The 23,641-nt window shown below is 42.9% G+C and overlaps 1 protein-coding gene across 50 annotated transcripts in view; it reads left to right on the top strand.

Moving 5' to 3' along the window:
* The window catches only part of Sec31a (SEC31 homolog A, COPII component), a 58,074-nt gene that overhangs the window by 22,537 nt on the left and 11,896 nt on the right, over window positions 1–23,641 (top strand). For 7 of the 50 annotated variants that reach the window (XM_076546733.1, XM_076546732.1, XM_015994267.3 and 4 more), the window contains 14 exons: window positions 69–221; window positions 464–706; window positions 2,556–2,630; window positions 4,172–4,210; window positions 4,651–4,728; window positions 7,562–7,637; window positions 8,172–8,350; window positions 10,110–10,236; window positions 11,061–11,206; window positions 13,022–13,195; window positions 14,179–14,352; window positions 16,960–17,055; window positions 17,759–17,882; window positions 19,530–19,871. In XM_076546733.1, the coding sequence (XP_076402848.1) occupies window positions 69–221; window positions 464–706; window positions 2,556–2,630; window positions 4,172–4,210; window positions 4,651–4,728; window positions 7,562–7,637; window positions 8,172–8,350; window positions 10,110–10,236; window positions 11,061–11,206; window positions 13,022–13,195; window positions 14,179–14,352; window positions 16,960–17,055; window positions 17,759–17,882; window positions 19,530–19,871 (2,026 nt within the window). The remainder of the gene's footprint in view (window positions 1–68; window positions 222–463; window positions 707–2,555; window positions 2,631–4,171; window positions 4,211–4,650; window positions 4,729–7,561; window positions 7,638–8,171; window positions 8,351–10,109; window positions 10,237–11,060; window positions 11,207–13,021; window positions 13,196–14,178; window positions 14,353–16,959; window positions 17,056–17,758; window positions 17,883–19,529; window positions 19,872–23,641) is intronic. The other 43 variants (XM_076546750.1, XM_076546746.1, XM_042257694.2 and 40 more) reach the window with 14 other exon arrangements.

The raw sequence follows: 23,641 nt of genomic DNA, 5'->3' as shown, positions 1-23,641 counted from the left end.
TGTGTATGATTTGAAAAATTGCAACATAGTTTATGTAGGTTACTAACTCATACTTTTTTTTAAAATAGCTTTCATCGTCTTTTGGGAATCTTGATCCTTTTGGCACAGGACAGCCCCTTCCTCCATTACAAATTCCTCAGCAGACTGCTCAGCACAGCATAGTGCTGCCCCTGAAGAAGCCCCCCAAGTGGATCCGAAGGCCTGTCGGCGCTTCCTTCTCAGTAGGTGGAGCTTGTTTCTAGGGTTCTGTGTAACATTAACTGAGGAATTCTGGGACAGCACTAGTCCATTTCATCCCAGGGGACTTGTGAGGACTGAAAAGGAGGACAGTTGGGGGCTGGAGTGACGTTCGGGAGCCTGGGAGGGTGTGCCAGTGATCCCCATCCAGTTCCTGACCTGAGCAGGCTGCAGTCCATTCCCTCCGGGGCAGCTTAGTGGCTGATGAGTTCATTCTTTCTCGAAGTTCGGAGGGAAGCTGGTGACTTTTGAGAACGTCAAAGCGCAGCCCCAGCAGGGAGCTGAGCAGCAGCAGCAGCAGCGGCCGCAGCACGTGTTCATCAGTCAGGTGGTGACCGAGAAGGACTTCCTCAGCCGCTCGGAGCAGCTGCAGCAGGTTGTACAGTCCCAGGGCTTCATCAGTTACTGCCAGAGGAAGATTGACGCTTCTCAGACTGAGTTTGAGAAAAATGTGTGGTCCTTCTTGAAGGTAAAGTTGAGCTTATTTCTAATTTTTGTTTGTGTGTGTGTCTACGTGCATGTTCATTTTACAGTGAGCACATTTATCTGCTTAGCCGTCTCTCTGGCCCTAAAATGGTTTCATTTTATTATCCATAATTGTTCCTATTATAATTAAAGTCTGTCTTCCTTTTGAAGAAACATGTGAGATAATATGATTTCAGGAATGCATGATGAAATTCAAGAAACGCAAGCTGAGCACAGTAACACACAACTGTAATGCCAACACTCAGGAAGCTGAGACAGGAAGATCTCAAGTTCAATGCCAGCCTGGGCTATAGCAAGACTTTGTCTCAAAAATCCAAGATAATCTCAAGAGAACACAGCCTAATCTCTTACACCATTATAAGCTAAATAGTGTGAAGATATATTTAAGGGAGAGCGACATCATTCAACAGATCTTAAAAATTAGAACATGGGAGCTGCTGTAATAAAACAGAATTTAGTGTCTGTAGCCAGTCTGGTCAGTGAACGTGGTGAGAGGAATGGGAGAGGGGAGGGGAGACAGGAGGGGTTTCTCTTCCTGCTGCTACAGGAGAGTCCAAGGAAAAACAGCCTCGCAGCAGCACACTGGCTTTCTTCATAGCGGACTAAGAGTTTGGCTTTCACAGATATTTCTTGATACTGAGTTTTCCAAGAAAAAACCATCTTGAATACAATGAGGATAAACTCTATCAATGTAGAAATTGCAGTTTGTTAGTTAGGGTGCAATTTTGTTTCCATTTGAAACAGTCTCTCTTGGTAGTGAGACTGGCTCACCTAACTGCTCTCTGTTGATCGGGCACCTGCAGAGATCCACCTGACTGCATCTAGTGCTGCAGTGGAAGGTGTGTGCCTCCTTGCCCAGCTTAGGTGTGAGATTCAAAAAAGTTCTGGGATGTTGAATACTGCATACACTGTCTTGCTTTCTCATAGAACCTTTGAACATGAATTACTTTGTCTTTAACAAAATTATAGTTAAAAACAAGCCTCATTTATCCAGAATGATGAGTTGCTGAAATATGTACTTACTCTTAGAACATAGCTATTTTATCCATGCATGACGGTGCATGCCTGTAATCTCAGCAGTTGGGCAGTAGAGGAACTTAAAAGATTATCAGTTGCTGTATAGAGTTTGAATTTGAGACCTGGGCTATGTGAGACCTAGTCTCAGACAAACAGAAAACTAGTTTTTAAAAAATGTTATTTATAAAGTCAGGTGGAGGTGGTGCACGCCTTTAATCCCAGCACTTGGGAGGCAGAGGCAGGTGGATCTCTGAGTTTGAGGCTATTCTGGTTTTTGGAGCAAGTTCCAGGCCAACCAAAGCTCTATGGTGAGACTCAAATAAACCACTCCAGTGCAGGAGAGGTGGCTCCGTGGTTAAGAGCAGGCATTGTGTTTTAGACCCAAGTTGGGTCCCCAGCACCCATAACTCCAGCCGTAGGCACTGGATGCCCCCTCTGACCTCTGCCAGCACTGGACTCGCTGTGCACAAATCAGCTCCCAGCCATATCCATGCCTGCATAGTTAAAACAGTTTCTAGGGGCTGGAGAGATGGCTCAGAGGTTAAGAGCACCGACTGTTCTTCCAGAGGTCCTGAGTTCAATTCCCAGCACCCACATGGTGGCTCACAACCATCTGTAATGAGATCTGGCACCCTCTTCTGTATACATAATAAATAAATAAATCTTTAAAAAAAAAAAAAAACAGTTTCTAAAGTTATGTAAATTCTTTTTGAACAGTGAATTTTCAGGATTTTATAGACTTTAGAGTTTTTGGTCAATTCTTAGAAAAACTAGGTTTTAAATGTAATCTTTGAAGATTATGTCTCTTTTAAAAGGTGAACTTTGAGGAGGATTCTCGTGGGAAATACCTGGAGCTTCTTGGATACAGAAGAGAAGATCTGGGGAAGAAGGTAAGGTCCTGAGATCAAATGACCGCCGTAAACAGATGCTCGTGTGCTGGGTGGGGTATCTGTGTATAAAGTTCTAGACAGAGTCTTCAATCAGTCAACTAACGTTTAGTAAGAATTGGTGTTTGTCACCCAAGTTTTCAGATGTGAAACTCCACTTTCTGCCTGGATGTAGAAGCTACCAGACCCACCTTTAATTCAGCCTGGACTGTCAGGGATAGTTTGGCCATGACAGATAAGTCACACACACTGAGGTGTTCCTTAAGGTGTGCTAACAGTGGCCTCGAGAGAGGAGAGCAGGGATTAGGTGTCTCCCCAACTGTACAGTGTATGGGAAGTCCAGCACTGTTGGGGCCACTGCAGTTTCCCACCCTTTAGCATAAAATTCTTTTTCTTTTCGAGACAGTTTCTCTGTGTAACCCTGGCTTTCCTGGAACTCACTCTGTAATCCAGGCTGGCCTTGAACTCACAGAGATCCACCTGCTTCTGCTTCCTGAGTGCTGGGATTAAAGGTATGTGCCATCACGACCCAGCTAGCATGAAATTCTTAAATGGCTTATTGTTGACCAGCTCACAGGTAGCTGAAACAGGATGGAATTTTCATGAGCCTAAGTAAACAAAGGCCAAGTAGTTTGCTTCATAGTTTAGCTTTTGAAAGAATTCCCTTTTTAAAAGAGAAACACACATTATAGTTTTGTAGTCTTCTCAGAAAGGGTCTGAATTGTGTCAGTGTTGACATCAGAATCAGTAGCAGTAAAAACCGTAGAAACCTTGAGAATACTCTTATTCTCTTTCACCTCTGTTGGCGGTAACTAAAGTTTTTCTATAGAATTGCGTAGCTGCCTAACTGGTGTGGGCTGCATCTGGTGTCGTCTACGTATGTGCTCCTCTGAGGGCAGCCACACTGCTGGTGTCTTTGCTTACTCCTTAAAGTGTTAGTATTTGTTTGATTTCCTTATTAGCTGCTCTGACTTTTCTAAGTTTCCAGGAGATTAAAGTTTTACTTGTATGCCTGAAAGCAAAAAATTAGGAAATAAAATTATCAGAATACTTCTAAAGCAATTTGTTCTATATTGAGTACCTGAGGACATCTTTTTAAAAAGTGTTTGTAAGCCAGGTGTGGTGGTGAATGCCTTTAACCCCAGCACTCAGGAGGCCGAGGCAGTAGATCTCCATGAGTTCAGGCCATCCAGGGCTACATAGTAAGACCCAGTCTTAAAAAACAAAATAAAACATTAAGAAAAAAAATTAACAACAAGACAAAAATATAGTTACTTAAAACAACAAAGTACAAGGGAGCATGTTTCTTTAAGGTTGATTTTGTGATTAGACAGCAGAGCTAAAGATCATCGGAGCAGTAGAATTCCATGTAAATGAAACTAGAACCAATAAGAACCAATTGTGCGCAGATGTTTGCTCTTCCTAAACATACTGGCCCTGATAAGAACTTTGTGGAGTTTGGCTGAGAACAGAATAAAGCCAAACCTTGCTGTCCACCCGGATTAGCATTGCACTTAGTAGGTGGGTTGTTGTTTTCATTTCAGGTTGCTTTGGCCTTGAACAGAGTGGATGGATCCGACATGGTAAGACCTCAAATCGCTGTCTTCCAAGAGTGTGGTTAGAGCTGGACAAGCAGTGTAATTAGAGCAGTTGATCTGTTTTGTCCTTCCTGGTTTAGAAAATTCTAAGTATTTTAGTAGTTCGTAATTCTCATCTTAAGTTTAGCTGGTAAAGCATGTCTTTTGGTATATTTGAACTTCATAGAAGGGAAAACAGAATCATTGCCTGCTCAGACAAGGTAAAGCGCCTGTATGTCACATGACACTTGGTGACCAAAAGGGAAGGTGGTGGTAGTGATGGTTTCTGCTTTTCTTTTAATGTTGTTTCTGGAATAAATTTGTCCGGTTGCTTCTCATGATCAAGCTCTGGGTGTGGTTGGTTGGGTCTTTTGTCTGTCTTGTTACTAATAGCCTTTTAATGCTACATTCTTCAACTTCCTCTGTGATTGTTTTATGTACCAAAGGCTCTTAAAGACCCTGACCAAGTAGCACAGAGTGATGGGGAGGAGAGTCCTGCTGCTGAAGAGCAGCTCTTGGGAGAGGTACTTATTTTTTTATATTCTATTGGACAATTGTGTGATAATTGTGTATCTCACTTGAAAATACGGACATTTTCTGACTACTTGTTGCCAGTGATGTCTGACTGTATTGCTTTCTCAGGTGTGTTTAGGGAGATACTAACAGAAGTGTCTCGGCACACTGGTTCATTGGCCCAGCTTCTTGATTGTATGGCTTAAAATTAGCAGTAGATGTGAGTTCTCCTTAATTGGGTCAGATGGTTGCAAGGATGCTAAACTGACAGAATTTACTCAGAAATGCAGTTGCCCTGCATGTCAAGGGAATGCTTTTTTCTTGGCACATGAATTTGTATAGCCCTGTCAGTGATAGAGGCTTCCAAGTTGTCCTGAACTGGAACAGAAACAAAGAATAGTTTATATAGCTAAGCTAATTGTGATGACTTACTCTTAGTATGTCCTTAGCTGTGCTTGGTAATTTCTGTAACTAATTGAAAAAAGACCTTGAATACAGAGTTGTACCATTAATTAATTTCTTTGTAACTCTCTCTCTCTTTCTTCCCTCAACTAACAACTAATTCTATAGTTTACTCTGCTTGCTTTCTGTTTTCATTTCATCTTAGAAAGTTAATCAAGTTCTTACTATCTAATCTTTGACTTTTTCCATTGCCTTTTATGGTGGGGGACTAACTTGACTATGAGATGCTTATAAATATAATTCATGAATATATGGGGCTGCTATAAATTGATTGTGAAGTATATTTTCTATCAAAATCAATCTCCTAGAATTTAAGAAAGAAATAGGGGACATTGTAAAATCTTGCTAAAATTTTGAACTAGTTTTGGAGATACCTATGGAAAATTATAGATACCTACAAGTATGTTCATTTGTGTATGAGTAGATTTACTATGTATTATCAAATTAATGACTATTTGGTCATGCACTCATGAATAATAGGTGATAAAAATACTTAGCCAAACAGTAGTCATCATTGCATACTTTAAAGGTTTGAAACAAATTATGCATAAGGGGGTAAAATCTTCCCTTTTGTCTTGGTGATACTATTTGCTTTTTAGATATAGTATCTTGTACATTCAAGGTTTTTTCATACATAAGAATTTAAGCATTATATCTCCAGGGTTCATAAGTAAAGGTTAGTTGTATAAAGAAAGCTCATTTGAAAATGCTGAGTTAGAAAATAGGAAGATTGCATTGTTTGTATAGACCTGGGGATTGAGCCCAGGGCCTCATGCATCCCAGGTCTTGTGTATCTATACCATTGATATACGTCTCCAGCCCTGAAAGCATTGTTCTGTAACTTTGGTAAACAGATATATTGAGGATGGGTGGCTGATTTATTCCTCAGTGTGACTGATGTAAACTGACAGCACTTTTCTAAACTTTGAAATGCTAAAAGGGAGAAGGAAGTAGGCTTAGCTTCCTTCTGTAGGGGCAGTTAATTAACTAAGTCCTTTAGATGAGTCTGTGCCGTACTCTGCACAGAGTGTGAGGCGTTCACATTCAAGTGTGTAGGCAGCATGGATGCCTGTGTGAACGTTTGATTTCATGTAGGATAACTTTGTTTTTATTTCAAAAGAAAAGCTTGGGGATGTTTGTAGAGTCTTTATAAGCAGATTGTCCCTAATATGAAAATCTAAGAAGTTTTCGATTTCAGATCATTTTGTATAAACAGGCTTTTTCTTTTGGGCCACAAACCAGCTTCCAAATCATGACACGGAGGCTTATTATTAGATGTGAATGCTTGACCTAGCTTAGGCTCAGTTCTGGCTAGCTCTTTTGCCCTAAATTAACCTGTTTCTCTTTAGCTCCCTTTTGTCTCAGGGCCTTTTACCTTTCTATCCTCCTGTCTGTCTTCAGCTCTTTATTAGACCAGTCAGGTGCCTTAGGCAGGCAGAATGAAACAGATGTAACACATTTTTTTTTTGTTTTTGTTTTTGTTTTTGTTTTTTGAGACAGGGTTTCCCTGTGTAGCTTTGCGCCTTTCCTGGAGCTCACTTGGTAGCCCAGGCTGGCCTCGAACTCACAGAGATCCGCCTGGCTCTGCCTCCCGAGTGCTGGGATTAAAGGTGTGCGCCACCACCGCCTGGCGCAACACATCTTTTCATCCCTAAAACAAATGCAGCAAAAACAAATGTCACACATCTTGCCCAGTTAAATAATATTCCACAACAATTTTGTATTAGATTTTGAATTGAGTCACTCAGTGTGTAACTTTTGTAATAGGAATGTGTGTGTGTGTGTATTATTCAACTATGTGCTGTTCCATATATAATTTAAAGGAAAATGAAATGTATACTTAAAACAATGTTTGTACTGCCGTGCGTGTGCGTGTGTGTGTGCGTGTGCGTGTGCATGTGCGTGTGTGTGTGTTCAGAGACCAAACCTACTCTCAGGCGTGTGCTCTCTGACTGTGTCATTGGTCCAGACTCTGCTTCACTTTTGTACTGAGGATACCAAATGATTTGTTTTTGTGATTCAACTTGGACAAAAAGACTTTATATCAAACCTATAGACACTATCATTAAAAACCCATATATTTTGCATCTTTGAGCCACTCAGAGTTGGCAGTCTGAGAAAATGTTCCTTATTTTTGACAGCAACTTTTCAGGTCTCTGACGAGTGTGGACACGATTTGGTGTTCAAAGATGATGGGTTTTATTTATGTCTCCTGGGAATTAATGCCTTAGGAAGTCAAGATTCTAGTCTACACTTGAATTGGGAACATTTTGAAACAGCTTGGTGTATCATCTTCTCAGTAGATGAATAATCACATATAATTTTTGGCAGTAAATCATTTCAGTTTCACTTTAGCTAAATTGTGCCTTTTTCATCTCTTAGCGAATTAAAGAGGAGAAACAGGAGTCTGATTTTCTGCCCTCAGCTGGAGGGACATTTAACATCTCCGTCAGTGGGGGTAAGTGCTGTTGGCTTTGACTGAAATCTCTCTTAGCCATAAGCAAGTTGTCTGTCTTCAAGATAATTAATGAGAGAGAGAGGGAGAACAGTGCACTGTTGTTTCTTGTTTTTGAAACAGTTTTCTGTGTAGATTTCAAACTGACAATCCTCCTGTCTCAGCCTCCTAGACCTGGGATTTCGGTTATCTACCAGTAGTCATAACTAGAAATATGTTGTCCCGGTGGGCAGGGTTAAGCAAGAACTTGGTCATCATTTATAGTATTACCAGTGTCTTGAAAAGGGTAATGATCTGACACACCTAAGTGATCTTTATTAAAACACAAAAAAAAGTTACTATGTATACATCCTGGTCTATTTCCATAACTTTCATAAATAGTGACAGTTTATTTTACAAATTTAATCTGGTAGTAATGATAAATTAGCATTGTGTTCTCCATTTGTCTGTGTATAAAAACTGGTGTGCGTAGTTCTCTTGTAATTGTTATCCGTAACAAACTCTAATTAACTTGGATGTTGTGTTTCCTTGTTGCAGATATTGATGGTTTAATTACTCGGGCTTTGCTGACGGGCAATTTTGAGAGTGCAGTTGACCTTTGTTTACATGATAACCGAATGGCTGATGCTATTATATTAGCCATAGCAGGTGGACCAGAACTCTTGGCTCAAACACAAAAAAAATACTTTGCAAAATCTCAAAGCAAAATTACCAGGGTATGTTATTTTTCAAAATAAATAGTAGCACAGAAACACATACACTCGTATACACCTTAAAATTTTTTCTGTTAGCCAGGTGTGGTGGCACAGACCTTTAATCATAGCACCTGGGAGGCAGAGTCAGGTAGATCTCTGAGTTTGAGGACAGCCACGGCTACACAAAGAACCTCTGTCTTCAAACTGCTCCCCCGCTTCCCCCAAAAAATTATTTTTCAGTGGGAGTCTTGCTACATAGCCCAGGCTTTCTCTGAATCTTCAATCCTTCTGCCTTAGGCTCCTGGGTATTAGAATTATAGACTTTTATTATTCTGATTATGAAGATAGTATCCTATTGTTATTATGGATAATTGAGATACAGAAAACAGGAAAGAATTAAGTTCTTTGATGCAGAAATGGTTGTTTATGTTTTGATGTGATAAAATTCCAGTGTTTCGATTCCCTTGCAGAGATTTAGTATAGAAAATCTCAAGGTAAGAATTTTAGTTGTCTCTTAACCTTGTTAAGAAGTTAGTGTCCATTTCTCCACACCTTTATGTGAAGAGTCACGGTCCCATGTGGATGCACGTGTCATTCTCTCTGTAGACAGTCACAGTGTCAGCTTCTCTTGCCTTGTTAAGGACTGTTAGACTTTTATCTAATATCTTGTGACACTATTTTATGACCAGGATGTATTATGTCACTATTTAGGATTGTTTGGGCTCGTTTTAATGTTTTCCTCATATAGGCAAACAACATTGTTTAATGTAGTGATTAAAACCTTTGTTTTGCCTAAAGATTTGAACAGAGTTTTGATTATTCAGTTACATGGCATAGAGGGTCTGAACATTTTTAAGTTTGGTGTTATTTTCCATATCTTAAAAAAAATAGTTTTGGAAATTTTTTGTTTTTGTTTTTTGAGATATGGTTTTTCTGTGATATCAGCCTTAGCTGTCCTGGAACATGCTCTGTAGACCAGGCTGGCCTTGAATTCAGAGATCCTCCTGCCTCTGCCTCCCAAGTGCTGGGATTAAAGGCGTGGGCAGCCATGCCTGGCCTGGAGATTATTTTTCATGAAATTATCTCAATATTGAATCCTAGTGGCGGCTGTCCCCAGTTTCCAAGCTTTGCCTCGTGCGTCTCTGTCTGTCACATTGGCTGCCTTTCAGTTCCTCCTCCCATGCTCTTCTTCCTAAGCCTTGAGTTCACCCATGTACCACAGAGTGTTTGTTTGAGGTCAGACAACTGCATGGATTGGTTCTCTTCTACCAAGTAGGTCCTGGGGGTTAGGTCATCAGCCTTGACCCTCAGACTTGCCAGCCAGCACTCTGCCCTGCTTGGCCATCTCACTGCCCTAGAGGGCTTTTTAACCTTCTTCATAAAGTTCCTTCCTGCTTGTCCTTCAAATCAAGTCCCTCAAGACCCAATGGCCGGCAGCTTTTCCTGAACCATTGGACCCAGGAGTATCTTCCTGTACAATGTTCTGCTAGTGTCCTGTGCTTTTCCCTTGAAGCCCTTTGTAAAATGTGTTGATGCAATTTTCTTTTTGAAGGAAAATAGCATCTGTTATTTGGTTCAAGAATGTTTTTCACTTTGCTGCTGTGTGATTTGTCATGAAAGCTGTAAATCGTTGTTTTGAAAGATGAGGTTGCTAGATGGGGGGCTCGCTGGCAGTGCCTGTCTCCCCGTGTTAGGTCCCAGCACTGCAGACATGTGAGGATTAGACAGGCGGTCTCCGGGGGTAGTAAAGACTTCATCTCCTGTTGCTTCCTTTTCCAAGCTCATCACTGCAGTGGTGATGAAGAACTGGAAGGAGATTGTTGAGTCCTGTGATCTTAAAAACTGGAGAGAGGCCTTAGCTGCGGTGCTGACTTATGCCAAGCCGGACGAATTCTCAGCCCTGTGTGGTAAGAAGTAAGCCCCGTATGGAACGTTATATAGGGCAGGGTGTCTTTGTGTGTCTAATCTCAAGTAAGAATTACAAAATATGAAGGTGGGCTTTGCCCCGTGTTAGCTGATTCTGAGTAAGAAGAGAGAAGACAGACAGACGAAAGAAGGGAGAGCAGATATAAAATATGTCATTTAAAAGTAGGCTGTTGAGTGATAATGGTTTCCGATAGACCAGGATATAAATTTTGCCTCTGCCGCTTACAAGCTGTGTGGCCCAGAAAAGACCATTTTCTAAGCCTCGTTTTATTCACCTTTAATTGGCACATATACAGTTCGCAATAAATGTTAGTTGGGATCAATTAGTAATGGTAACGGGTAAAACTTACCATTACAGGCCAGGGCTAACTTCGTGGCTTGGGAAACACAGAGGCTTACTTACTGGCATGGATATTCACTATATGTTTCCGGATTTTTGTATTTGTAGTACATTTGTAGTGTACTTAGCCACCACTGTATTCTATATGTATTCTATATATGTATATATCACAATGTATTCTATATATACCATTTGGAGTTCTATGTTCAAATTTTCCCACTGTTGTTCTTTCCTGATGTACTTGATGGAGAGCAGTTCTGTATTAGAGACTCTTATACGGTATGTGATATGCTATCCGCCTCCATTCTTTAACAACTAAGTAGTCACTGAACATTTAGAGTGACCGTGTTCCTTTCTGGTTCTCACTGGTTGTAAACCAGTCCCGGCCTCTGAAACGCCGTTGAGTTGCTCCCAGCCTCACACAGGGAGGGGTGCCGTCTTACCTCGTTTTCCTCTGACCCACAGATCTTTTGGGGGCCAGGCTCGAAAGTGAAGGAGACAGCCTCCTGCAGACTCAGGCGTGCCTCTGCTACATTTGTGCGGGGAATGTGGAGAAGCTAGTTGCTTGTTGGACCAAAGCTCAGGATGGCAGCAGCCCCCTGTCTCTGCAGGTTAGTGTTCTGACAGGGTCCGCATGTCTTAGTGTCTTCCCACCTCCCCTCACATGAAGTTAGAGACACTTCCGTCCCGGAAGCTCATCGCCTTCGTCATCTTAGGAGTTCTTTGTGTGTTCATTGTTGTCTTTAAAGAAGCCTGGTGGGAGATGATGGGCAGTCAGGCCGGGCGGCGTTCTGCACTCTGGGCCGGTGGGTAGCTGAGCGTTGACCGTAGCCCAGAGTTTAGCTGCTTTCTCTCAAGCTCCTCCCTCTCAGACAGCAGCAGAGTAGGCTGGGGAAGAGGCGGCATCCCAGCCCGGAGGAGACTAGAGAATATTTACCATCAGGAACCATGGAGTACAAGACACAGGGACTCAGGTTAGAATCGCTATACAAGCTAGAAAGCCGGACTGTGGGGACCGTACAGCGTCAGCTTTCCCCGGTCTTCAGGTATTTCAATATAGTAGTTAGTTTTCTCTCTGGAAAAACATTTTATCCATAGTCATTGTTTTAAAGATCATTCTTGTCATCTTTTGAGACTAAAGGCCAGGTCTTAAAAAAAAGCAAGCTTTTCCTTTCAAGTGCTTCTGAGAAGAAGATATGTTTCCTCTTGTGGATTGATGGCTTCCCCATCAGGGAGGGTCTCCACACACTCCCTCCTGCTCCCCAAGATCAGCCCCACAGCGTTGCCACATTGTGTGTTAGTCAGTTCTGCATTACCGTACTGAAGTGGCTGTGTGGATTAACTTACAGAAAAAGGGTTTTATTTGGGGTTCTAGGGTTGGGTGGCCCATGGCTTTGGGCCTCTGGCGAGGGCAACATATTTTGATAGGAGCACATGGCTGAGCCACAGAGAGCAGACGAGCAGCAGAAGGCGACCTAGGCACACAGTCCCCTTAAGGGATGCCCCTAGTGACCTAAGGCCCCACTTCTTAAAGGTTCTACCACCCCTCAGTAGTGCCAGCCTTTGGGGGAACATTTAACTCAAGCAGTGGTGAGCCCCTGTGGAGGTCATGTGCCTCTGTCAGGAGTCTGTGTGGTAGTGTGTTGTTGCAGGAACCGTGGTATGTTGTGTTTGCACGTAACTCCTCTTCTGCTTGCTGGGTATCTGCCCATCACATTCAGTTTGGATACTTGTCCATCTGAGATCAGTGGACAAATGTCTGGCAGGTTGAGGATGCTTAGAAAATAATCTATGCTGTCCATGGAGGGCAGGCTTCCTCCTCCTCTTCCTCTAACTGTGTGCTGTCCATGGAGGGCAGGCTTCCTCCTCCTCTTCCTCTAACTGTGTGCTGTCCATGGAGGGCAGGCCTCTTCCTCCTCTTCCTCTAACTGTGTGCTGTCCATGGAGGGCAGGCTTCCTCCTCCTCTTCCTCTAACTGTGTGTTGTCCATGGAGGGCAGGCCTCTTCCTCCTCCTCTTCCTCTAACTGTGTGCTGTCCATGGAGGGCAGGCCTCTTCCTCCTCCTCTTCCTCTAACTGTGTGCTGTCCATGGAGGGCAGGCCTCTTCCTCCTCTTCCTCCTAACTGTGTGCTGTCCATGGAGGGCAGACTTCCTCCTCCTCTTCCTCTAACTGTGTGCTGTCCATGGAGGGCAGGCTTCCTCCTCCTCTTCCTCCTAACTGTGTGTTGTCCATGGAGGGCAGGCTCCCCCCCCCCCCCCGGCTGCCATCCAGATGGTGCTCAGTTCTCCCATGGTTTTCAAATAGGGATGAGAATAGATGCTGGACTTTGGTGGGTTTGGAAATCTCAGTGACTGTTTCTCTCCTGCTTCTTTCATACACACGTGGGATCGCTGATTGTCTCCTTCTCCCTTATTTTATCATTTAGGATCTGATTGAGAAAGTTGTCATCCTCCGAAAGGCTGTGCAGCTCACCCAAGCCATGGACACGAATGCTGTAGGGACTCTTCTGGCTGAAAAGATGAGTCAGTATGCCAGTTTGTTGGCAGCCCAGGGTAGCATTGCCGCAGCCCTGGCCTTTCTTCCTGACAACACCAGCCAGGTAATTAAGCTGACGGTGCATCTTGATTCGGTTTGGTTTGGTTTAGTTTTTCAAGATAGGGCCCTGGCTATCCTGCAAACTAAAAACCAGGCTGGCCTAAAAATCAGAGATGCCCTGCCTCTGCCTCTGTACTTCTGGGATTGTACCACCAAGCCCTGATCTATCTATCTATCTATCTATCTATCTATCTATCTATCTATCTATCTATCTATCTATCTTTCTTTCTTTCTTTCTTTCTTTCTTTCTTTCTTTCTTTCTTTCTTTCTTTCTTTCTTTCTTTCTTTCTTTCTTTCTTTCTTTCCTTCCTTCCTTCCTTCCTTCCTTCCTTCCTTCCTTCCTTCTCTCTCTCTCTCTCTCTTTCTTTCTTTTTAAGGCTCCTTCCTTCCTTCCTTCCTTCCTTCCTTCCTTCCTTCCTTCCTTCCTTCCTTCCTTCCTTCTCTCTCTCTCTCTCTTTCTTTCTTTTTAAGGCTCTTATATACATAGTCAATATATATGGTTAGTTTTTGTAAATCTATGTATTTGTGAATCTGTGTGAGGTCCAGGTTTGAATTTAATCCCTTTCTCTTTTAATTATTTTTAAGAATGTCTTCTAATCTGATGGATCCTTTTTCCATCACTAGCTGCAGTAGTTGATTCTCTTTGGAGAACTTTCTTTCAATTGTGTTGTTTAAAGTAGCCCTGTGATTTGGGAGCACTGTTATTGTGCCATAATAGACCCAAAGAGCAACCATAATATGACACTGAACTGTGTCCTAACCAAGAAGCCCCATAGTTCAAAGCCCTGCCTCAGTGAAGTTACAAGTTGCACTGTTTCTCTGTGTCAGAAACCAAGTGTTGACTCACAGGTACAATATAGACGATGTTGTAGAATACTCAACATAGGAATTTTGGAGGGGGTCTCTTAAACGATCGGATTCCTTTAAGAAAGGAATCATACAGTTGGGTGAATTAACAGTTCTGTTTTCTTTCATTGCTTCCTACAGCCAAATATTGTGCAGCTTCGCGACAGACTCTGCAGAGCACAAGGGAAGCCTGTGCCGGGACAGGAGTCATCTAAAAGTCCTTATGAGAGGCAGCCGCTGGCCAAGGGTAGACCAGGACCAAGTGCTGGCCACCCGCAGATGCCCAGAGTTCAGACTCAGCAATATTATCCCCATGTGAGTGTTATGGTCCAGATGACGTGGGAACCTGTGTGTGCGTCTTCCAGATGTGCTTGGTAAAAGACACAGTGAAGCCAGACAGGGCCTGTCGTGTCAGAGTCACACTTCCTGTGCCCTTGAGACTCGTGTTTATGACCTGCTTCTCAGAATCACCTCTCTCATGCAGTTGTCATAGGTTTGGTTGAAAATAGTTTTACTGTCCCTAGAAAGAGTGGCCAGTCCTCCCCTACACATGTCCATCTGCTCCCTGAATTTCTACTGAATCTGTTTAAGCAAGTATGTAGGTACAGTAGTAGAATGAATAACCCGCTCGGTGATCTGGTGACTTTTCAGACAGTCGTTCTTGACAGTTCTTTTCCATCGCTGGTGTAAGTGTGCTCTGTCCTCTGTATCCACACAGTCAAGTGTGTCCGAAAGACACATTTGAGTGGACTAACTTACACATTGCAGAAAACTGACTGAAGGCGTTGTCGAGTGTGGACAGGATTACTCACTTTATCTAGTCTCATGTTTGTGGCATAAAATGTGATTATACTGTAATTATTTACAGACCAACAGATAGTCTGCCTGTCCTTCTCTCTTTCTCTCTTTGACCGGGTCTCACTATGCAGCTCTGGCTGGCCTTGAACTTACAAAGATCTGCCTGCCTCTGCCTCCAGAGTATAGGGGTTAAAAGTATGTGCCACCACACCCTGCCCTACCTTCCTATTCTTAATGGAAGATACTTTTTAAAATATATATAAATTGTAAATGGTCTTGATTGATAGCAAAGTTGGCATTTTAGATAGAACAAATTGGTGATAGGGTCAATCATTTTTTTCATTATAGAAAAGGTAAATCTAAAATCCTGAGGCCTAGATCTAGTTCATGTCTTTTTTTGACTTTGGATCAGTCCTTAATCAAAACTGATTAAGAACAGAACATAATCACATTATATTTGAATATAGCTTGATTATCTAGAACACTGTGTTTCTAATTTTTTTTTCTAATTTTTTTATTCATTTGGCAAATAATTATTGCAACTCTTCTGTGAATGCCTGGCATATTCTTGCTGTAGGGATTATCTTGGTAAACAAAATATGCAATTTTTCTATCCTCTGGATGTTGTACTTATAAAGCCTGTGATGTAAATGGGGATAAAATGTTGGCCAAGAAATCGGAGAGGTGGGATGTCACATGACCTAGCAGAGTTCAAGGCACAGAAATGTCATTTCTCGGCATTGCATGGCTGCTTGAAGGCTAAACCAGGATTAGAATTTTCAGTCACCTTGTGTTTGGACTAAGCTGTTTCTTAAGGTACTAAATAAAGCAAGACTTACTCTACACTGGGAGAAAAGAAGAGTTAGTTATTCTTTCTTTGTTTGGGTTTATCTTTCTGAGAAACAGTAAAGACGTGAAGACTGTTGACCTTTTGTGGGTATGCTGGTGCACCCCTGTAATCCTTGCACTCACTTGGGAGGTAGATGCAGATGGATCTCTGAGTTGGAGACCATTCTGGTGTCCATAGGAAATCCCAGGCCAACCAAAGGTATATATTGAGATCCAATCTCAAAATAAAACCGCACAACCCCCAACAAAATCACAAAATAATCTGCTTCCTTTTTACCAACCTTATATTTTAAGAAAAACAAGTTCAGTCAAATAAAACAAGGATTTTCTCTCTGCATGGGTGAGGACAGTGGTGGAGCTTTAAAATAGTTCTGCAGGCAGGAAAGGGGAAGGAAGAGAAGCTGCATCAGTAGCAGTCCGTCTCCTTATAACAGCACAGCTTTGCTTTGCTTTATTTTCTGTGTGTGTGCTGGAGTTTCTGTAAAGATTTGTAACCAAAAAGGATTTTGCTGGCTTAAAAAGAAAAACTTTGAGACAGGACTTAAGAGTGAGCAGCATGGTATAACAGGGTACACTGCCCAGAGATTGGAAGGCCAGTTCAGTCTTAACTCCATTACCGGTGAGCTGTGTGGGCCTTAACAGTCTTAAGTAAAAGCGGGGACTAGATGAGTCATCTTGAATATCCAGCTTGAGTGTGCTTTGATTATGTGATTTTGAATCTTCAGACAGAAGCAAGTATGCAATTCTTGTGAAATGGCCTGATAGAGCATGTTGCAGATCACTAGTAGCATGGACAAGATTTTACTTATTATCCCAGAGTAGCTTCTTTCTCTACCTAAAGGGCCTTTCTTCCCTACTTACTCTTTTTATTATTTGCTTATTTATTTTTATGTGTTATGGGTGTTTTGCCTGCATGTACGCCAGATCCCCTGGGACTGGAGTTACAGACAGTTGTTGGGAATCGAGCCTGGTCCTCTCTCAACAACTGAGCCATCCATCTCTCAGCCGCGGCCCCTCCTCATACGCTCTTGAATGGGCTTGTTCCTTTGCTTTGGTGGAGGTTTTCACGCTGAGCCCTGCTGCCTCCCGCCTGCTGCTGTGCTGGTTTCCTTTGGAAGCAGCTGGCCCTGGAAGCAGTCGCCCGCCCGCCCGCCCGCCTACTACATGAACTCTTACTGCTTTTACTTCTTGCTGCTGAGACCTTTGGAGTTGTTTTTTCTTTTAACGTTTTTTACTTTTTATTTTCTGTGATTGGTATTTCTTTGTTCAATTCAGGTTAGAGTTGCCCCTACTGTTACTACCTGGAGTAACAAAACTCCCACTGCCCTTCCCAGCCAACCACCTGCAGCCTCTCCTCCCTCTGACACACAGGTATAGCCTTCCTTATTCCTCCTTGAGCAGAGTCTGCTCTCGTCAATATATATAACTACTACCTGATTATATATATGATTATCTATTCTCTGCCCTTCTTCCTCCTCCTCTCCAGTCCTTTCTCTGCATCCATCTGCCTGCTCATTGCATTTTATTGCCTATGGGATGCAAGTGGCAATTTTTAGGACAATTAATTTATTTTCTTATCCTTTCTCTTCTTTTGCAGTTCTAAGTTTCTTGAGCTAGAAAAATCTCAACTAAGGTTCAAATAACGGTTTAAATTGAATTTTACTGAAGATGTTTCTCTTTTTTGTTCTTTTTTGTAAGCATTTCAGAAATCAAAAACCAGAAGTCCCCTTTATGATACTATCTCCAGAGTCTGGAGTAGTGAACGGAAGTCAGTAGAGATGAAAACTCTGGTGCCTTACCGTAGTGTGAGCACATGACCACAGTGTTATGGACCCTGTTCTGGGGCTCTTAGCGTTTGCCATTCAGTGCAGTTCCTTTGGACCTTTAAATCACTCAGAATGTGCCCCCTAGAAAAATGGGGGTGTTCTCAGGAAGATAGCATAGACAAAATGCAACTTTCTTCTATAATAGCTTACAAAAATAAACACCAATTCCATTTCAGAGGTTACAAGGCCATGATGATGTTCTTGGTCCCAAATATAATCTTCCTTTTTATTCTATTCTCATTTCCTAGGGAGAAAACCCTCCACCTCCAGGTTTCATAATGCATGGCAATGTTAATCCAAATCCCGCTGCTCCGCTTCCTACATCTCCAGGCCATATGCACAGCCAGCTACCACCTTATCCACAGCCACAGCGTAAGTAATGGACCCTTGTAGTCTTCACAGTGGCCTGCCCTCCCTCAGCTACTTAGTGGCAACAAAGCCATGGTCAAGTCAGCTTTGACAGATAAAATGGGAGGAGGGGGCACTAGGATGTAGCTCAGTGCTGGAGTACTTGCAGTGTTCAGTCTCCAGCGTGGGGGGGGGGGGGCGGGAGGTGGGGTGCGCAGGGCAGAGCAGACAGAGTCCTGAGTCAGTGTTAGGAAGCAGCTTTTGTTTCATCCCGTTGAGAACAGTGCTCCATTCCTGAGTCATGCATAGACCTGCTAAAGAGAATAAATAGTGTGCCTGGTTTTGGAATAGAGAAACGGAGCTGTAGAAATTATCAGTATATATTGTTTTTCTTCAGATAACATGACACAAACCACAGTTGTGAGGAGTGGTTCATGGAACATTTGTTGCTGTTGTTTTTCCATTTTATTGTTATTGTTGACTTTATTTAGTGTAGATTTTTAAAAAATAAATTTAGGTTCACAGCAAAATTGAGCAGAAAGTGCAGAGTACCTGGTGTGCTCACTTCCACATACTCTGCACCCTGCTCCACACTGCTGTGCTTTGCAGCAGTGAACAAATGATGCTGTTCTAGCATGTCAGATCCCGTGGTTTATGTGAGTGTTCACTCTGGGGTTTGTGTAATCTGTGGACCTTGACAGAGAGCAGCTACACTTGAAAAAATAAAAATACAACCAGATGCGGTGGCAGAGGCAGGCAAATCTCAGTTTGAGGACAGCCTGGTCTACATAGTTCCAGGACAGCCAGGGCTGTGTAGAGAGACCTTATTGCAAAAGAAAAACAAACAAACAACCCCCCCCCCCCCAAAAAAAAAAACTACTGTTTTATAACTAAAAATAAAGAACCTAAATAAAAACCTTCAGGGTAAAATTATTGAACAGCTATTAAAAATTAAGAATAAAGGGCCTAAATAGTATCAGGGGTAGTTGTAAGATTAAACAACTGTACAAACGGAGCTGCCCCACGTAAGAACTGATCCTAACAAGAGCCTTCTGGCCTGTTGGGTTCTTCACATGGCGCCTTTTCCATACAGTGCTCAGCAGAGCTGTTTTGGGGTGACAGGTGGAGGGGGGGCACACTGAAGATGCCCCTCCCTGCCCTGCTCATGCAGAATGTGGCGCTGTTGGGGTCTCCCAGGGTGGGTTCGGGTTGAAAGTTGAAGTCTTGAGCTACCAAAAAGTTCTTGAAACTATAGGGTTTTCAAGACAAGGACATGCTCTGGGTACAGAAGTCCTGCATGGCTCCATCTGGTGGTAGCTAGCTGTCTCTGCAGTCTTCACAGGACGTCTCAGAAGAGGGTCAGGTTTAACAGCTCTTGGATCTCATGGTCCAGAATGTTCATCACCAGCAGCAGTATTCTAGGGATGGTGGTTTTCCTGTTAATGTTTTCCTTCTTGAGGTGCTGGAGATGGAAGCCAGGGCTTTTCCCATGCTGGGCAAGTGCTCTGTCACTGAGCTGCATCCCCAGTCCTCAGTGTTAGGTTTGGGTCTTACTGTTTTAACAGTAATGATTAAAGGCATCTCTCTAGGGTGAGATTACTTTTCCCCCCCGTACTTCTGTCTGAATAAACATGTAACTAATTAAAATCTCTGTTTCTTCCCCTGATGTAGCTTACCAGCCAGCCCAGCAGTATTCCTTCGGAACAGGGGGGTCAGCAGCTTACCGACTGCAGCAGCCTGCTGCTCCTCCTGCTTCTAACGCTTACCCTAACCCTAACCCGTACATGTCCCCTGCCGCTTCCTACCCTGGGCAGCCCCAGATGTACCCGGCACAGCAAGCCTCCTCTCCTACCTCCAGCTCTGCTGCTGCCTTCCCCCCTCCCCCCTCCTCCGGAGCATCCTTCCAGCATGGCGGACCAGGAGCTCCTCCATCATCTTCAGCTTATGCACTGCCTCCTGGAACAACAGGTACACCGCCTGCTGCCAGTGAGCTGCCTGCGTCCCAAAGAACAGGTCTGCGCTTGGAAGGGATTGCTTGGGCCTCCTGTTTCATGAGCAGAAGGGTGGGTGGAGGGGCGTTCTTTGCCAGTGTCTGTGAACTGAGTAATGTGAGGTACTGCTTGAGTTTTTATAACAAACTCTAAAACTGTCTGTATGAGCCTCCCATAATGAACGTCAGCTGCTAAACGAGGAAAACCTTAATCTAGAGCTTCCAAATGCTAAGAGTGTGTAACCTGCTGCTAACTTACTTTGAAAGGTAGGAAATTAGTTGACAAGACAAATGGTGGTTAAAATCAGATTTAGTTGATACCGTTATGTGAAATGCAGAGCTTGAATTTTTGTGGGGGACAGGGGCGTCCTGGATTGAACTTAGACCTCACGTGTGCTAGCTAAGTGATCTACCACTAAGCAGGCCTTCATTAGAGTCCTTCATTTCTTTACTTGAGCTGAAGTGTGCTCAGTGCTCTTAAAATGTTCTTGATTTTAAAACTGCCCTGGGGGCGTGCAGGCTGGCTCAGTGGGTAAAGTGTTCACTTGCTACAAGCCTGACAATCAGTTTGATCCCAGTGGGACCCGTGAGGGAGAATAGAAGGGCAGAAGTGACTCCCAGAGGTTGTCCTCTGCCCTCCACATATGCAAATAAAGAAAACCCTAAAGTAAGGCCTCTGTCCATGTCAGCAATTGAGTTTTCTTTTCTGATTATAACGGATGTTCACACTAGTGGGGCAAAAGCTTGAAGTGAGACTTGGTCAGCCCCTAATCCTGAAGCTGTTCTGGAGAGTCTGTTCTGTAGTTGGCTGGTTTTAATGCTAGCTGTAACTCAGATTGATAAAAGATTTTCCTAGGTATGTGGTAGAAACATTCTTTTTAAAGAAATACAACAATAAATATGGATATGAAACATTTTTTAAATATTACTGCTTCTAAAGTCTTATGCGTAATGGGCCTTAGAATTATAAACACACCTCTTTTCCCTTCTCTAATATGTAATATTAACATCCAGAGAACGAAAATGACATACTCTCAGGGTTTAGACACTTAGTTGTCTTCCCTTTATCTGTGGAAGCTCCGTGGGTGCTCAGTACCAGCCCATATGTGATAGAACAGGTTAGTAGTTAAGAGGAATAGGAGATTAGCAGTAACTCCAAACCAAACAGCAAACTGCCATAGCTTGTCAGCATCAGTACTTTTGCTCTGCACTGGAGGTGCTCTGCTCTGCACTGGAGGTGCTCCACACTGGAGGTGCTCTGCACTGCACTGGAGGTGCTCTGCTCTGAACTGGAGGTGCTCTGCTCTGCACTGGAGATGCTCCACACTGGAGGTGCTCTGCTCTGCACTGGAGGTGCTCCACACTGGAAGTGCTCTGCTCTGCACTGGAGGTGCTCTGCTCTGCACTGGAGGTGCTCTGCTCTGCACTGGAGGTGCTCTGCACTGCACTGGAGGTGCTCTCCACTGCACTGGAGGTGCTCTCCACTGCACTGGAGGTGCTCTGCTGACTGAAAGGGCAGCCCACGGGGGGTGGGTGCATAGACAGAGTAGACATGCCAGACAAAGGGACAGCTTGCACCCTTCTGTCTCGAAGTGAGGTACGACAGCTGAATAGCATCCGATGGTATCAGGCTGCTCAGTGATACATGATTTTAAAGCTTTCATTGTTTATTTTACAAATACTGCTTACAGATTCTTAATATTCCATTTAATAAATTTGGACTGAAGTTGACCGTGGAAAACAAAACTACCTATAAGGCGAGCCAGCCACACCCATTTCACTAGTACACTGCAGACACATTAGTAGTTTGATCGTTTAGAAATGAGTGCCAGCTCATAGAGTTCCAAAAATGCCCTGTAAGCCTAGATTAGCAACCATTCAGAGTAGCTGGATATGATTCTTAATTCAAAGGTAGTGTGGGTTCAAGTAAATCCCTCTAAAAAGTAGTACAGGAAGTAGAAGGGGAATTCACATTTATTAAATGTCTTGGACATATTCTAGCATTCACTGTGTGTTTTGTGTTTAGGTCCTCACACATCCAAGAAACAGAAATTCTTTGTCTTGTTAACATTGTAGATGAGGAGACTAGAGCTCCTGGGAGTTGTGAACAGTCAGTCTCAGGAGTGTGCGCATTGGATTCTGAGTTCGAGAACAGTATCAATAGGGCGCGCCCAAGTCTGTGTCTTCACAGTCTGTGTCAGAGTTCTGTGATAGACGCTTCCCAGTGGAACTACAGAAATTGCCCACACCACTGCTGGGGGCATTTGTCACTTTATAATAGAAATAAATATTTGCACAACATTGTTTTCCTCCTTGAGCAAAAGTGCATTTTGTCATGAGGTTATGAGCGCTGTACAATTGTTCTAATCTGGCTGAGAGACAGAAGAAGAGCCAAACTAACATCCCTGGTACTCAGCATGCACTGGGTATGCCCTGCTGCCTGTTAACCTCCTACATACTAGCCTTCCTTTACTTCTTTGTACAGTACTTCACCATATTTCCATTGTGGATTTCCTAAAGTTTTTGTTGATGTTATGTAATTGTGGCTGAAACTGAAATTTTGTCATACTGTAATGTGTCTTGGATCGTGGGTTTATTCGGGATTTAGAAATTCCAGTTGGCCAGTGCATAAAATTCCTGTTAGATCCTGCAGAGTCAAGCTTTCTGTTAATATATGAGAGTGTGTGCCAAAGTCTCAGAGAAATGGATGTTGTTACTCAGTCTGTTCTTAATGAGAGCCTGTTTAATCTGTAATTGGAATTACCGCAGAAGGAGTCAGGCAGAAAACGACAGTGTATTTCTAGGGAATAGAATTCCTGGTATATGCTAGAAAATAAGATTTCTCTGCAAGTTTTGTGTCAAGTTTTGAAGAGCCTTATGTACTAGGATAGGAGTTTATAGTTCATACAGTAAGAAAATAATAGTCTAGTGAGAGATTTTGAACTGCTAAGCGGTACTTCAGGGTCAGTAACCTGGAGCTGTCCTTGCAGGAGAGATTGTGGACAGATTAGCAGAGTTAGAGGCAAGACAAACGCTGCCCGCCCGCCCTGTGGTGAAGTGATGATGGTGTAGGTCTGAGAAAGCGGCTTCCTAAGAGAAAACACTTTGAAAACTATGAAGGCTTTAGAATTTTACTCAAAAATTATTTTACAATAAATGGCCTGTAAGCTATGATGAAGCAGTCTTTGGGTGGACATTACTGTTTTTGTTCAAAATGGAGTCATGTACTTGATGTTGCTTATTTTCATGGGACTTTCCTTAGTTCATTCATAGTCCTTGATTTATTTAGTCCTTCACATGAAGGAGAGGCACAGGAGAGACATCCTTTTCTCTGAGTGCTTTTATTTCTATTTTGAACAATGGTTTCAAGGATTCTTTATCTTTCTCATTGTAATAGTCAGTCTTGTGACCCCCTTAAAAATGCCATGCTGGGCTTATAGAGAAAGGGAGTGGTTCTGTAGAGTAGAGTCGTTCTGTAGAGTAGAGTCATTCTGTAGAGTCGTTCTGTAGAGTAGAATAGTAGAATAGTTTTGTAGAGTAGTTTTGTAAAGTAGAGATCAGTTGTGTTTGTAAAATGTCATATGTAAATAATTATTTAAACTGTCAAAGCAAAAAAAAAAAAAGCTAGAGCTAAGGTTCAGTTCCTGCTCATGAAAGAGAGGGAGAGAGAAAGAGGGAGAGTGAGAGAGGGAGACACACACACACACACACACACACAGAGACAGATACAGAGAGAGAGAGACAGAGAGGGGGCAGTGGAGGGGCAGGATTGGACAGGGTTGAGGACTAGGCC

This window comes from Peromyscus maniculatus, chromosome 10 (assembly GCF_049852395.1).
Source record: "Peromyscus maniculatus bairdii isolate BWxNUB_F1_BW_parent chromosome 10, HU_Pman_BW_mat_3.1, whole genome shotgun sequence".
Taxonomy (NCBI): Eukaryota; Metazoa; Chordata; class Mammalia; order Rodentia; family Cricetidae; genus Peromyscus; species Peromyscus maniculatus.
The sequence above is the reverse complement of the archived record's forward strand: the minus strand, read 5'-3'. Positions and strand labels throughout refer to the sequence as shown.